This window comes from Prionailurus bengalensis, chromosome X (assembly GCF_016509475.1).
Source record: "Prionailurus bengalensis isolate Pbe53 chromosome X, Fcat_Pben_1.1_paternal_pri, whole genome shotgun sequence".
Taxonomy (NCBI): Eukaryota; Metazoa; Chordata; class Mammalia; order Carnivora; family Felidae; genus Prionailurus; species Prionailurus bengalensis.
In genome coordinates this window covers 28,339,451-28,356,500 of record NC_057361.1, presented here as the reverse complement: position 1 = coordinate 28,356,500, position 17,050 = coordinate 28,339,451, and the positions used below count along the sequence as shown (strand labels likewise).

The 17,050-nt window shown below is 38.2% G+C and overlaps 1 protein-coding gene across 6 annotated transcripts in view; it reads left to right on the top strand.

Moving 5' to 3' along the window:
• The window catches only part of DMD (dystrophin), a 2,018,590-nt gene that overhangs the window by 581,026 nt on the left and 1,420,514 nt on the right, over window positions 1-17,050 (top strand). For all 6 annotated transcript variants that reach the window (XM_043570319.1, XM_043570321.1, XM_043570317.1 and 3 more), the window contains exon 13: window positions 6,193-6,312. In XM_043570319.1, coding sequence (XP_043426254.1) covers window positions 6,193-6,312 — 120 coding nt within the window. The remainder of the gene's footprint in view (window positions 1-6,192; window positions 6,313-17,050) is intronic.

The following is a 17,050-nucleotide window of genomic DNA, read 5'->3' as shown; positions in this document are numbered from 1 at the left end:
AGGTCATGATCTCATAGTTCGTGAGTTTGAGCCCCACACTGGGCTCTGTGCTAACCATGTAGCTTGCTTGGGATTCTCTTTCTCCCTCTCTGTCTAGCCCTCCCCTGCTCGCTCTCTCTGTCTGTCTCAAAAAAAATTAAAATTAAAGTCTTTGTTCTGAATGTGCCAAAATGTGAGTACTTTTTAGTATTAACTAGCTATTACTGTTTATTGAGTTTATACTGTGTGCCAGGCAATGTGCTAAACAATTATATTCAGGTTTCCTATCCAACTAGAGAGATAGGTACTCCTATCTTCCCAATTTGAAAATTAGTAAGCTGAGGCATGGTATAGTTAGAATATTTCTCAAGGTCACATAGCTTGTTAGCAATGCATCCAAGAATCAAACCTAGGAAATCTAACTTCAGATCCTACACCTTTAAACATACATGTATTTTTATGAGTCTGTCATTCATACCATACCCTAATCCCACTTATAGTCTGAATGAGGCCGGGTACATTAATTGTCAGCTCTATTTAAAACAATTTTTCATATTTATTGAGCCTCCTTTTTTGCAACTGGAAAGTTTAGGTTTTTAAAATCTTTCTAATGTCTTCATTGAAATGGTCTTTAGGGCTACCCTCTTTGGTAGCTTTGTAGTTGGCTGAAACATTTTTTTCTAACAAAAAAGTAAAAACAGTGGGTTCTGATATAAAAACTAATATAATTGTGCATTCATACTTAGTAAGTGGATATAAAAGTAGAAGGTCTTCTAGAAAGACCTGTTGAGGTAGCTTTTCAAAAGTATTCAGCAAGTGTACTATAAAATTACATACTATAAATAGATCCTCCTGAAGAACTAGACCATACTGGGACCAGTTAGGCTTATCTAAGTGAATATTGAACTGAAAATAAAATGGCAAACCATTTCCAGATCATTTCATTCGGGGAAGCAGGAGATATAGAGCCTAGGCCAGTGCAGAGCTGATAGAAAGAAAGAAATAAGAATGGCCATAAGAGAAAAGGTAAAGAGAAGATTAAATTGCCTACATTCTTATCATTTCTTAGGAAATCATAAAATTTCCGATTCAGCCAGGATGTTTTTATTTGAAAACAAAATCAATTCATATCCACATGTATTGCATTAGCTAATTGTTCATAAGTGTCTAGGGATTTTTTTTTTGCTTTCGTGGTAGACTTTTTATTTTTTTTTAATTTTTTTAATGTTTGTTTATTTTTGAGAGAGACAGAGTATGAACAAGGGAAGGCCAGAAAGAGAGGGAAACACAGATTCTGAAGCGGTCAGTCTCTAGGCTCTGAGCTGTCTGTGCAGAGCCTGAGGAGGAGCTCAAACTCACAAACTGCGAGATCATGACCTGAGTTGAAGTCGGATGTTTAACCGACTGAGCCACCCAGGCGCCCCCGAGGTGGACTTTTTAAAATATTACTTTCCTAGATATTGGACTTAGACCATGTTTGTAGAAACTCTTCTAGTTTCTTAAGATTTTTTTGCAAATTTTATGTTTGATGAAAGTTTTGTTTTCATCAGTCCTTCTTGCCACGAACATATTTTTGGCTAAACTAAAAAAGTAAAAATTACTTAAACCTAATATTTTATTAAACATCTTTTAATTATATTTATTTAAAGTAATCTGTAAGGGGCAGTAGATGGGCTGGGAATCCATGCATAGTCCATAATCTGTGTTGTTTCTAGATGTGTGTGTTTATGTGTGTGCGTGTAGGACCTGGTATTGGCAATTATCTGTTGGCTCATTACTGAAGTAGAAGGAGTAATAAAGTAAACTATATACATTTGCAGCCACGGCCCTTTTGTATTCCATGTTGTGGAGCATTTACGGTGTCCAAGAGAAATAATATATAGATAGCTTCCTAGGGAGAATATAAGAGACTGACCTTGTTTTTTTTTGCATTCTGTTTCTCTACATTTCTATTAATTGTTCATCTTCACCTGTAGATATCATATCTAATAATTCCCTAGCCTTACATATTTCCATTCTTTTATTTTCCATGCATTATTTCATATGTGTACTAATAAAGAGTTAAATTGCTGACGTCTGAAGCAAACACTTGAAATGACTCTTCTCCAGTGATTGTTCTAAGCCAGTTTTTGAAAACCAACTTGAGGGGCGCCTGGGTGGCGCAGTCGGTTAAGCGTCCGACTTCAGCCAGGTCACGATCTCGCGGTCCGTGAGTTCGAGCCCCGCGTCGGGCTCTGGGCTGATGGCTCAGAGCCTGGAGCCTGTTTCCGATTCTGTGACTCCCTCTCTCTCTGCCCCTCCCCCGTTCATGCTCTGTCTCTCTCTGTCCCAAAAATAAATAACCGTTGAAAAAAAAAAAAGAAAACCAACTTGACATGGGTCAGGGAAAGAAGAATTTACTACCACTGATGACATTTGAAGAGAATGGAAGAAAAGTCATATTTAAATCACAAAACTGTGAATATGTACTAAGGGAATAACAAATTTGGTCAGGACCTTTAACTACAGAATAATTTATAAGAAATAGAATTACTTACAGAGGTATAACAAAATCTGTTTGTCGAATCTAAGCATTTTTAATGTTACATTTCACTGTTGGCCTTTTCTCTTGTCATAAGGAAAAATAAAGATTGTTAGTTGACATTAGAGAACAAACATTGCTGACATTTGTATCTATCTAATAATGGTATAGAAATTTAATTAGGAGCATGACAATATTTTTTTAATGTGGTAAGTGTAACAAAAGGAGTACTTTAATGAAAATAGTGCCAAGAAATGCATAATAAAATACCTAGCATGTACTTATATGTATATAAATAATTTATACACTTTTAATAAAGAAAAACATACTTTAACAATCGTATATTACAGCATTTTAATTTGAAGCTATTATCTTCTGACAGGCAAAAATGTTAGCATATATCTCTGGGGATACATCAATATTTGGAATAATTTGGCTCCTATTTCAGGATTAATTAGCGAATCTGTTATAAATATCTATTGTATAAATCCAGCTATGAGAAATTCAAATACATAAGAAGTAAATAATTAAAATTAATTTTAAAGTAGCTTAACATTTTTAATGTATTTTTAAAAATAGTAGTTTGAGAATCTGTGTTTTTTTCAAAGAGGGAAGCAGAAGGGCATAGTTTCTGCCAGCGTTCAACACCTTTATTCATGGATACGTAGGTGGGCAAAAAAATTTTAACTTTTTAATCTCACCTTTTTGTATGTGACATTTTGCTACTTCTAAGAATCAACTTTAAAAAAAAATGAACTCTAGACATTGGATATTTTATAGTCTTTTGTCTTTTGCTGATACTGGGGGCATTAGCAAATACTGTGGTATGCATTCTATTTATTTTCAGAGGCAACATCTGAGGAAATAGGAAGGATGATTACAATGTTGCAATAGCTTCTGTCTTGAGGCTTTTGAGTATGCTCAAAAAAGTCAGTGGAACCCTTTTTGTTTTAATTCCTGATTATGGGTAAAAGAAGAGATGTGATTTGAAAAAGTCATAGAAGGGAAAAAGACACACTGGAATTAACTTAAATCAAATAGTCTACGCTGATCCACTCCAGTGCTATGCACTCTTCCAGAATTTCAGCCACTATGGAGTACCTTTCCCATGTTCCTTTATTTCTCTTTACTCACTACAAATCCAGGTAGTTTTTCTGTTTGATTTTCAAGCTATCAACTCTCAACTCTCTTTCGTGATTTTTTTGTGTTAGCACTTTTGCAAAAGCATAAGAAGTAAACCCTTGATGCATATGTCAAGAATATAATTTCTGATTAAAAAGCAACTAGATAAGCAAAACAAAATCAGAAATCAAAGCAATGGAGAAAATAAATAATGCATTTGATCACATGTGCTTTAGAAAGACTAGACCTGAGTTTAAAATTAGCACTTCACAGATCAAACAATGATATTCTCAAGTTCCTTTTCTAAAATATATTAAAACAGTGGGAAAAAAATTTAGATGTAAAAATGTGAGCAGTATAGCATTATTTCTCAGTTTTTAATACATGTAATTATATATACTCTCATACTTGAATGATAGGGGAAAAGAATTGGCCAAGTTAAAGACATCAACTTATCATATATCAGCTACCAAAATATTATTTTAATTATTCTTAAAATTCCTGGAGGACACATTTGAAATGTTCCCAGTCCTGCCTTATATAACTCAGAAAACACAGGCTCAACATGACTTTCAAGGACAACTCTGAATGTTAATGTTTCCATTTTCGGCCTCATGGCAGAAAGAGTTTTATTAACCAGTGTAAGCTCTGGAATGTCAGAGGCATGATAGGCAGTATAGACTCCACACACAAAATAAATGCAGAGTCATTTTATTCTAAATTGCTTCACTTGAAAATATAGCATAAAACTCTAGAGAGAGAAACTAAAAGTAAGTGATTTTATAGTGCTCTGAAAATGAAAGAGACTCAAAAAATGAAAGTCCTAGGGTAAAAATGTGCATGCATTTGAGTTTGTGGTGTGACCAATCCCAATAAATTCCCTTACATCCACCACAGGGCATGCATAACTAAGGGCTACTATGGTAGGTACCAAACATCATTGTTTCCCAGGCAGGGAGTGCCGATTGTCCAGAAAACAACAGATCTTATCCCAAACCTGCTCCTCCATTCTTATAGTATACAATAAAGTATTTCAGGGAGCAAACTAGATGGCCAGACATTTTGCATATGCATTTAGGGATTTTTTTAATAACCGTTAGTGTAGCGTGACAAGGTCCTGGAGGCATTGGAGCATCCTTCCCTGTTGACTTCTTCTATATTTCCTCTCTATTTATTTTATTACTCTCTATACCCTGTTTATCTTTACCAAAAAAAACCTTGTACACTATGATGCTTGAAAAATTAAAATACTGTTCTGTGGTTATATGTGATGTCAGTGTAATTATGATTACAGTTTAGAAAAACGAATCCCTCCTTTTAGATTGTAATCTTTATCCACATTCATCTGTGTGTATTGCCCTTATCCCTCCACCTGGCACCATTCATTCAAAAAGTTTATTGATCTTCAGTTGCTTGGAGTCTGTAGTGAGAAGGACAAGGGACATGTCTGTTCTAGTGGCTCTTCTATTCCAGTAAGTAGAGACAGACAATAAATGACTAAGCTAATATACAAGAAAATACTGAGTTGTGAAATTGTTGTATTAAAAAAATTACAGAGATTTAGAGTAAATGAGAAGGAAATGTACATAGCATCTTCATGAAAAGCCTCTCTGGGCAAGTGACACTTAAAATGAGTCTTGAACATTAAGAAGATGTTATTTAGAGAGATGGAGGGATAACGCTTTAGGTGAAGCCAAGGACTTGACACATGATGGAAGAGAAGACTATTGTGGCTGAAACATAGTATCAGAGGGCAAGAATGGTATGCAACTAGATTAGAGAGCTAGGCAGGTACTATACTGTTTAAGGAGATAAATAATTTGTATTTTCCCTCTTAATGAAGTGTGACTCCATTGGTTTTTATACAGAAAATTGACATCTGATTTGTAGTTGAGCAGATGAGAAGGAACCAGTAAAGGAGTTAAAAAGCAGGACTCAGTGAGGTGCAAGGATAATCACGGAAGAGTGATACATGGCACTCACGAGAAGAGAATGAAAGAAGAATGGATTTGAGGACCTGGAGGTTGATGGCAACCATTACAGGAGATGTTTCAGTGGGATAGTTGGCAAAGAGAATAGTAGGGTAAGGAAATGGAAAGAGTAAGTGTAGACAACGAAATATTTTTCAGTGAAGAGGAACAAAATGATAAAGCAGTAGTAGAAAGGGTTTGTTGGGTCGAGAGAGTTTGTTTTGTGTGTGTTGATAAGGGAGAACTTCAGTAGAGAGGGAGACAATGATGATGCCAGAGGCAGCCGGTAATTTTAGGAGAAAAGTCCTTCAAAAAATGAGTGAAGGTGGGATAAGGTGTAGAACATCCTACCATACCTTTCTCAACAGATGTTCCCTCTGTGTTTCCAACAGTTGACAGTAAATGTATGCCAGTTTTGCTGAGCACCATAGCAGAAAATATGTTTGGAATGGTTTTTGTTTAAGAAAACCTTACCTTACCTAAAAGATGAAAAACAAATCCCACACAGTTGGGGAGAAATGTTTTTGGCATTCAGTTCAGGGAACTATTATTTTAATTACCATTATTATTTTTATTTTTGTTTTTATTTTTATCTTTCAGGTGCTTCAAGAAGACCTAGAACAGGAACAAGTCAGGGTCAATTCTCTCACTCACATGGTGGTGGTGGTCGATGAATCTGGTGGAGACCAAGCAACTGCTGCTTTGGAAGAACAGCTTAAGGTCAGGTTATTTTTCTTTAATACACTAATGTTATCATTCAAAATAATTAACTTCAACTCAGAAAATATTTAGAAAATTTATAATGTATTTTGTATATTACACATATTTACAATGGAGTATATTAATTTAATTCAAATTATGTCCCTTTTGTGCACATTTCCCTTTCATTAACTATGCACTGTTCACAATATTATATAATAAAAAAATCTGCATTCATGTATTTCCCCAAAGGCTGCTTTTTTAAAAAAAAATTGTAATTGAATAATATGTATTAGAGGAGTGGTCGGGAGATATTATTTATGCCCTCTTCAGAAATCAAGCGGGGTTGCCTGGGTGGCTCAGTGGGTTAAGCATCCAACTTCAGCTCAGGTCACGATCTCACTGTTTGTGGGTTTGAGTCCTGGGCTTTTGTGTCCACAGTGCAAAGCCTGCTTTGGATTCTGTCTCCCTCCCTCTCTGCCCCTCCCCAACTCATGTACACACACACACACACACACACACACACACACACACACACACAGTCTGTGTCTCTCTCTTTCTCAAAAATAAACGTTAATAAAAAATAACCTAGAGCTGGGAAGAGGACAAAACTAAAAAACACACACACAAGGATTCAATCAAATAATGAGAAATTGAACACCTTCAGTATATTTTTTTTCCTAGAAAACTTCAGTTATAGTCTTGATGAGGGCATAGAAGGGTATTTAAGTTTTGGAAGTTTTATTGGAGAAGCAAGCCCTCATTCAACTTGAGTCATAGTAATTGTGTGCTTGAGAATATAACCAGTACATAGTAACAAAGGGTAAGGTGGGTGTTTTTGTATTTTTATCTTTTGTTCCTAATTGGGAGCAATGATGTTTTATTGTAAAAAAAAAAAAAAGAAAGAAAAGAGAACATTTTCAATGAAGCAATATGTACATATACCAAAACATCAACATTAAGGAAAAATAGAACAATTTATTGTTCTGATTGTGATACATACATGTGTATACACACACACACACACACACACACACACATACACGCACACACACAACTGCAAATAATACTTGAGGCATTCATTGTACCCGTGAAATCATGAAATCCCTGCCTTTTCTATGTGATTGTTAGGGGCCAATAGTCTGACATGTCTAAGGATCCAATCAGTGTGGGCTTAAATAGCTTTATCAGCCCAAGGTTGTTCTAAACATCATTTCTCTTACCTAACCTGTAACACAGTTTCTTACAGCCTTATCTCTGTTTTCTTCTCTTTTTGTGTGAATTGTATTTTTTTATCCCAGGAAAATGTCATTTCCTCAGGTTACTGCTTTAGACTGCCAGTCTTTAACAATGTTATCTTCTTCTCTATCATTAAATGACAAAAAGAAAATTCTTGAACTGCTCCAACTGAGCATTTGACATATATTAGTCACCCATGTTAATTGCTTATGATTCAGTGAAATTGCGGTGACTACAGATGTAGAAAGGCTTGTGACACCTGATATTATAATATATCACCATATATATGATCACATATGTTGTATACACACACCACTTGTGACCAGCTAAAGGATTGTATTGATAGGCCACTGCTGTGACCATTGGAAAGAATTCCATAGTTCTGATAAAATAGCGTTGTAACTAATTATATATAGATGGGTAAAAATGTAATACTCGGCGTTCCTCAGAAATTTTCAGAGACGATACAAGAAGGCTAGGGGGCAGAGTTGGGAGGGTGACAGGTTAAAAAAATTAAGGCACCCATTTTTCTAAGTCATAGACTATTTCTATTAAAACAACTGAAAGACATCCATTTTGGTATTACTAGACCTAATACAACTAGCTTTAGAATATAATCTTTCCACCTTGATGTGCGTGAGGCTAGACCACCTTGAAGAACAATCCATAGCACTCACAGATGTTGACTGAATTGGATCTTAACTAGGATCATTTGAGTTGTGCCCCTCAGGTTTTCTATATTTATTATCCTATGTGCTTTCTTTTTTGGCTTATTTTCTGTCTTTATTTCTTCGGCCCAGAGATACCTCCTGAGATAGCTGTGCTGCATATATTTGCTACTCCTAAATTATATAGACCCCCTCTGCATTTGTCCGTGATCACCTCCCAGTAATTAGTGTTGACTACTGCCTCCAAACCTCCTCTTTTCCCCTCAACCCCCTTTTCCCTTTTGATATCCTAATTTCTCTCTACATTTCCCATTACTGTGCCCTGACATGTAGCTAATCTAGACTGGTATCTAAAAGGGCAGAGTTGGAAGGAATTCTGTGGCGACAATGCCACAGCTTTAATGTTTCTTTCTTCTCATTCTGTCACTTTCCTCAGTGCTAGAGGAAACCATGCTTGAATTCTCTGCCTTATTTCACCTTTGGTTTGAATTACTCTGGAATGCTGGGCTCCCATTTGCCTTGAAATTTTCATGATTCTCTCTTAGGTTCTTTGCACGTGATACGATCTGCTCTTAAACTAGTTGAATTTTTAAAAGGAAGGGGGAGAGGAAGAGAAGTGGGCAGAGAAGGAGGAAGAGAGAAGAAATAATAAAGGATAAAAAGATAAATACAAGAGGCACTTTAACAGCAGCACAAGTAATCTCTGCACATAATAAGAATTCCATGTGTGCTTCAGAAAACGTGGACCATTATTATGTTTTGTGCTGCGCCCAGAGGAATTCTGTTAGAATGGGAAAAGTTTTAAGAGAGAAAAACAGGTATATGGACTCCATATAAGGGGGAACAAACCTGGCAGGGATCTGAGAAGAATCCTTGAGGGCTTTCACTGGAGCTAGGTCTGGTCCATAGTTTATTTGCCTAGACTTGTTAGTGTTGCATGTTTATTCCACTCCTTTTTTCTCCACCATTACAATGCCTTAATCTCTTTCATTCCAGTGTGCTCAAGCACCATCCAGAGCCTCCAAATAGATACCCAGTGGTCTTCAGTTAAGAGATGTAGATGGGGCAAACTAGAAAGAGAAGTCCTTGATTTAGTGTAATAAGAGAGGGACGTGTTTTTATCACTTTGAGTTAGTGCTCTGAAAATACTCCTCGTAGAATATTTTTTACGTGTGTTGGCTTAATTCTATGAACTGTATTGTAAGTTAGAGTTTGTCTAACTTTAAAAGACTTTTATAAGTCTTTCTGTTAAAAGGTTTGAAGAAAAACAAAGTTAGGTCAGAACACATGCTTAGGGATTCTAAAAGATAGCATGGCTTATGAAGGACAATATTCTGAAAAGTACAGTCTGTTGTAAATTAATTTGATTCTCTCTCAGAGGCTCAACTTGTCCCTCAGCAATGTCACCACAGGTCATAAACTCGTCCTTCACTTTTGAGGGTTCTGGGATATCAATGCACAGAGAGTCTGATTTGTAAGCAGTGATGCCATTTAACTGATTTTAAATACCTTGGCTAAATAACTGAGATTAGTAATTTATGTACAATATTCAGTCCTGGAGGACTTTATTACATCTCCTTCTAAAGTATCTGCCTTCCGCTGGAGGACAAAGGGAGGGAGAGCTGCTGAGCCCCCTGACAACAGAGCTCAGTTTGGTGGGGAACAAAGGCGCTCGCCAGCGCCATCTCCCCCGCCCATTCCCCAGCCAAAATCCCAAAGAGAACCAGTTCCTGCCAGGGAACTTGCTCGCTCCGCGCAAACACCCAATTCTGCGCTTCTGCGGAGCCAAACCTCCGGCAGCGGATCTGACTCCCTCCCGCTGCCACAGGGCCCCTCCTGAAGTGGATCACCTAAGGAGAAGCGATCTAAGCCTGCCCCTCCTGCCCCCGTGCACCTTGCCTACCCACCCCAGCTAATACGCCAGATCCCCAGCATCACAAGCCTGGCAGGGTACAAGTAGCCCAGACGAGCCACGCCACCCCACAGTGAATCCCGCCCCTAGGAGAGGGGAAGAGAAGGCACACACCAGTCTGACTGTGGCCCCAGCGGTGGGCTGGGGGCAGACATCAGGTCTGACTGCGGCCCCGCCCACCAACTCCAGTTATACACCACAGCACAGGGGAAGTGCCCTGCAGGTCCTCACCACACCAGGGACTATCCAAAATGACCAAGCGAAAGAATTCCCCTGAGAAGAATCTCCAGGAAATAACAACAGCTAATGAGCTGATCAAAAAGGACTTAAATAACATAACAGAAAGTGAATTTAGAATAATAGTCATAAAATTAATCGCTGGGCTTGAAAACAGTATACAGGACAGCAGAGAATCTCTTGCTACAGAGATCAAGGGACTAAGGAACAGTCACGAGGAGCTGAAAAACGCTTTAAACGAAATGCATAACAAAATGGAAACCACCACGGCTTGGCTTGAAGAGGCAGAGGAGAGAATAGGTGAACTAGAAGATAAAGTTATGGAAAAAGAGGAAGCTGAGAAAAAGAGAGATAAAAAAATCCAGGAGTATGAGGGGAAAATTAGAGAACTAAGTGATACACTAAAAAGAAATAATATACGCATAATTGGTATCCCAGAGGAGGAAGAGAGAGGGAAAGGTGCTGAAGGGGTACTTGAAGAAATAATAGCTGAGAACTTCCCTGAACTGGGGAAGGAAAAAGGCATTGAAATCCAAGAGGCACAGAGAACTCCCTTCAGACGTAACTTGAATCGATCTTCTGCACGACATATCATAGTGAAACTGGCAAAATACAAGGATAAAGAGAAAATTCTGAAAGCAGCAAGGGGTAAACGTGCCCTCACATATAAAGGGAGACCTATAAGACTCGTGACTGATCTCTCTTTTGAAACTTGGCAGGCCAGAAAGAATTGGCACGAGATTTTCAGGGTGCTAGACAGAAAAAATATGCAGCCAAGAATCCTTTATCCAGCAAGTCTGTCATTTAGAATAGAAGGAGAGATAAAGGTCTTCCCAAACAAACAAAAACTGAAGGAATCTGTCACCACTAAACCAGCCCTACAAGAGATCCTAAGGGGGACCCTGTGAGACAAAGTCCCAGAGACGTCACTACAAGCATAAAACATACAGACATCACAATGACTCTAAACCCGTATCTTTCTATAATAACACTGAATGTAAATGGATTAAATGTGCCAACCAAAAGACATAGGGTATCAGAATGGATAAAAAAACAAGACCCATCTATTTGCTGTCTACAAGAGACTCATTTCAGACCTGAGGACACCTTTAGATTGAGAGTGAGGGGATGGAGAACTATTTATCATGCTACTGGAAGCCAAAAGAAAGCTGGAGTAGCCATACTTATATCAGACAAACTAGACTTTAAAGGCTGTAACAAGAGATGAAGAAGGACATTATATAATAGTTACAGGGTCTATCCATCAGGAAGAGCTAACAATTATAAATGTCTATGCACTGAATACCGGAGCCCCCAAATATATAAAACAATTACTCATAAACATAAGCAACCTTATTGAGAAGAATGTGGTAATTGCAGGGGACTTTAACACCCCACTTACAGAAACGGATAGATCATCTAGACACACGGTCAATAAAGAAACAAGGGCCCTGAATGAGACATTGGATCAGATGGACTTGACAGATATATTTAGAACTCTGCATCCCAAAGCAACAGAATATACTTTCTTCTCGAGTGCACATGGAACATTCTCCAAGATAGATCATATACTGGGTCACAAAACAGCCCTTCATAAGTTTACAAGAATTGAAATTATACCATGCTTACTTTCAGACCACAATGCTATGAAGCTTGAAATCAACCACAGAAAAAAGTCTGGAAAACCTCCAAAAGCGTGGAGGTTAAAGAACACCCTACTAACGAATGAGTGGGTCAACCAGGCAATTAGAGAAGAAATTAAAAAATATATGGAAACAAACGAAAATGAAAATACAACAATCCAAATGCTTTGGGATGCAGCAAAGGCAGTCCTGAGAGGAAAATACATTGCAATCCAGGCCTATCTCAAGAAACAAGAAAAATCCCAAATACAAAATCTAACAGCACACCTAAAGGAACTAGAAGCAGAACAGCAAAGGCAGCCTAAACCCAGCAGAAGAAGAGAAATAATAAAGATCAGAGCAGAAATAAACAATATAGAATCTAAAAAAACTGTAGAGCAGATCAACAAAACCAAGAGTTGGTTTTTTGAAAAAATAAACAAAATTGACAAACCTCTAGCCAGGCTTCTCAAAAAGAAAAGGGAGATGACCCAAATAGATAAAATCATGAATGAAAATGGAATTATTACAACCAATCCCTCAGAGATACAAACAATTATCAGGGAATACTATGAAAAATTATATGCCAACAAACTGGACAACCTGGAAGAAATGGACAAATTCCTAAACACCCACACGCTTCCAAAACTCAATCAGGAGGAAATAGAAAGCTTGAACAGACCCATAACCAGCGAAGAAATTGAATCGGTTATCAAAAATCTCCCAACAAATAAGAGTCCAGGACCAGATGGCTTCCCAAGGGAATTCTACCAGCCATTTAAAGAAGAGATCATACCTATCCTTCTCAAGCTATTCCAAGAAATAGAAAGGGAAGGAAAACTTCCAGACTCATTCTATGAAGCCAGTATTACTTTGATTCCTAAACCAGACAGAGACCCAGTAAAAAAAGAGAACTACAGGCCGATATCCCTGATGAATATGGATGCAAAAATTCTCAATAAGATACTAGCAAATCGAATTCAACGGCATATAAAAAGAATTATTCACCATGATCAAGTGGGATTCATTCCTGGGATGCAGGGCTGGTTCAACATTCGCAAATCAATCAACGTGATACACACATTAACAAAAAAAAAGAGAAGAACCATATGATCCTGTCAATCGATGCAGAAAAGGCCTTCGACAAAATCCAGCACGCTTTCTTAATAAAAACCCTTGAGAAAGTCGGGATAGAAGGAACATACTTAAAGATCATAAAAGCCATTTATGAAAAGCCCACAGCTAACATCATCCTCAACGGGGAAAAACTGAGAGCTTTTTCCCTGAGATCAGGAACATGACAAGGATGCCCACTCTCACCGCTGCTGTTTAACATAGTACTGGAAGTTCTAGCATCAGCAATCAGACAACAAAAGGAAATCAAAGGCATCAAAATTGGCAAAGATGAAGTCAAGCTTTCGCTTTTTGCAGATGACATGATATTATACATGGAAAATCCGATAGACTCCACCAAAAGTCTGTTAGAACTGATACATGAATTCAGCAAAGTTGCAGGATACAAAATCAATGTACAGAAATCAGTTGCATTCTTATACACTAACAATGAAGCAACAGAAAGACAAATAAAGAAACTGATCGCATTCACAATTGCACCAAGAAGCATAAAATACCTAGGAATAAATCTAACCAAAGATGTAAAGGATCTGTATGCTGAAAACTATAGAAAGCTTATGAAGGAAATTGAAGAAGATTTAAAGAAATGGAAAGACATTCCCTGCTCATGGATTGGAAAAATAAATATTGTCAAAATGTCAATACTACCCAAAGCTATCTACACATTCAATGCAATCCCAATCAAAATTGCACCAGCATTCTTCTCGAAACTAGAACAAGAAATCCTAAAATTCATATGGAACCACAAAAGGCCCCGAATAGCCAAAGGAATTTTGAAGAAGAAGACCAAAGCAGGAGGCATCACAATCCCAGACTTTAGCCTCTACTACAAAGCTGTCATCATCAAGACAGCATGGTATTGGCACCAAAACAGACACATAGACCAATGGAATAGAATAGAAACCCCAGAACTAGACCCACAAACGTATGGCCAACTCATCTTTGACAAAGCAGGAAAGAACATCCAATGGAAAAAAGACAGCCTCTTTAACAAATGGTGCTGGGAGAACTGGACAGCAACATGCAGAAGGTTGAAACTAGACCACTTTCTCACACCATTCACAAAAATAAACTCAAAATGGATAAAGGACCTAAATGTGAGACAGGAAACCATCAAAACCTTAGAGGAGAAAGCAGGAAAAGACCTCTCTGACCTCAGCCGTAGCAATCTCTTACTCGACACATCCCCAAAGGCAAGGGAATTAAAAGCAAAAGTGAATTACTGGGACCTTATGAAGATAAAAAGCTTCTGCACAGCAAAGGAAACAACCAACAAAACTAAAAGGCAACCAACGGAATGGGAAAAGATATTCGCAAATGACATATCGGACAAAGGGCTAGTATCCAAAATCTATAAAGAGCTCACCAAACTCCACACCCGAAAAACAAATAACCCAGTGAAGAAATGGGCAGAAAACATGAATAGACACTTCTCTAAAGAAGACATCCGGATGACCAAGAGGCACATGAAAAGATGTTCAGCGTCGCTCCTTATCAGGGAAATACAAATCAAAACCACACTCAGGTATCACCTCACGCCAGTCAGAGTGGCCAAAATGAACAAATCAGGAGACTATAGATGCTGGAGAGGATGTGGAGAAACGGGAACCCTCTTGCACTGTTGGTGGGAATGCAAATTGGTGCAGCCGCTCTGGAAAACAGTGTGGAGGTTCCTCAGAAAATTAAAAATAGACCTACCCTATGACCCAGCAATAGCACTGCTAGGAATTTATCCAAGAGATACAGGAGTACTGATGCATAGGGCCACTTGTACCCCAATGTTCATAGCAGCACTCTCAACAATAGCCAAATTATGGAAAGAGCCTAAATGTCCATCAACTGATGAATGGATAAAGAAATTGTGGTTTATATACACAATGGAATATTACGTGGCAATGAGAAAAAATGAAATATGGCCTTTTGTAGCAACATGGATGGAACTGGAGAGTGTGATGCTAAGTGAAATAAGCCATACAGAGAAAGACAGATACCATATGGTCTCACTCTTATGTGGATCCTGAGAAACTTAACAGGAACCCATGGGGGAGGGGAAGGAAAAAAAAAAAGAGGTTAGAATGGGAGAGAGCCAAAGCATAAGAGACTCTTAAAAACTGAGAACAAACTGAGGTTTGATGGGGGGGGGGGAGGGAGGAGAGGGTGGGTGATGGGTATTGAGGAGGGCACCTTTTGGGATGAGCACTGGGTGTTGTATGGAAACCAATTTGTCAATAAATTTCATAAAAAAAAAAATAAAGTATCTGCCTTCCATTTTTCTTTTCTTTTCTTTCTTCTTTTTTTTTTTTTAAGCGAGTACTTGCTATGTTCTTGCTATGTCCCAGGGATTGTGCTGGGTAACAGAGGTAAAAGAGTGAACAAAAAGAGAATTTTTCATTACCTTCCTAGGTCAGGAGTGAGTAATCTGTGAGCCTGCTGCCTTATGTGGAACCTAGAAACATCGGTAGCCATTTCTGAGGCTCTTTCTTTGAAGTCAAGCACTGATTCCTTTCATCGGTGGTCACCATGGTAGGCATGGTGACTGCTCTCTTGTGTCTTGCACTCTAGCAGAGGAAATAGACATGAATCAAATATTTATAAAAATGAGTGAATATTTAAAAACAGACACACCTTATTTATATGAAGGGAAGGAATAAGGTTTTGTAATAACACACTAATCTGACTTCAACTGATATTTGAAGGCAAGGAATGATTCCCTAGCAAAGTATTTAAGCTAGGGTCTAAAGGATATGTTTCAAGTGTGTGTAAAGGGGATTGGTGGAGGCAGGTAGTTTCCAGGAAGGGGAAGCGGTAAATCAAGTGAGCCTGGCACCTTCAAGGAACTGAAAAAAAAAAAAAATTTGGCTACAACACTGAGGTTCAGAAGAGCGATGCTAGAGGAGGCTTACCAGGTAAAAGGGGCTTGGAGCTTACTTACCTAAGCATTAGAACTATTGTCTGATGCTAAACTCCACCAAAATTCCATCAATAAACATGTATTGAGCAGCAGCTCTCTGCTTAGATGACAGTTGGGACTACAGTGGGCGGGATGGGCAGCGGCAAATGTCTTGGCACCTGCTGTCCTGGACCTGCACCAATCAGATGCAATGAAATGTAATATTATGGCTGTGATGAGTTAGTTCACTGGCACAAAAACATACATTGCTAGATGACCTATTTTACTCTAGTGGGTCAGGAAAGTAGAAGCTAAATTAGGCAATAGTCAAGGGTATGGAAGTGTTCTATGTGGAAGAACCGTATTCATTCAACAACCATGTCTTGAGTGCTGCTAGCTGCCAGCCAAGTCTAAGCTTTGAGGTTAAGTATGGGCAAAACATAAATTGTTTCTCTATGAAGCTTACACTATAAGCACATGCTATAATAAATCAGCAAGTTTTGTACTATGAAAAAGGTGATAACTATAAAGAAAAAATACAATGGGGAAGGGAGCAGTTTTACATGGGAGTGTTCAGGGGATGCTTCCTTGCAAAGGTGGCCTTTAAGTAGAAACTAAAACAAAGCAAGGGAGGTGTTTTTTTTAACTGTATGATTTCACTCATATTGGAAATTTTTATATTAAATATAATTTATTGTCAAATTGCTTTCCATACAACACCCAGTACTCATCCCAACAGGTGCCCTCCTCAATAGCCATCACCCACTTTCCCCTCTCCCCCACCCCCCATCAACCCTCAGTTTGTTCTCTGTATTTAAGTGTCTCTTATGGTTTGCCTCCCTACCTTTCTGTAACTTTTTCCCCCCTTTCTCTCCCCCATGGTCTTCTGTTAAGTTTCTCAAGATCCACATAAGAGTGAAAGCCTGGTATCTGTCTTTATATGCCTGACTTATTTCACTTGGCATAATACCCTCCAGTTCCATCCATGTTGCTGCAAATGGCCAGATTTCATTCTTTCTCATTGCCAAGTAGTATTCCATTGTATACATAAACCACA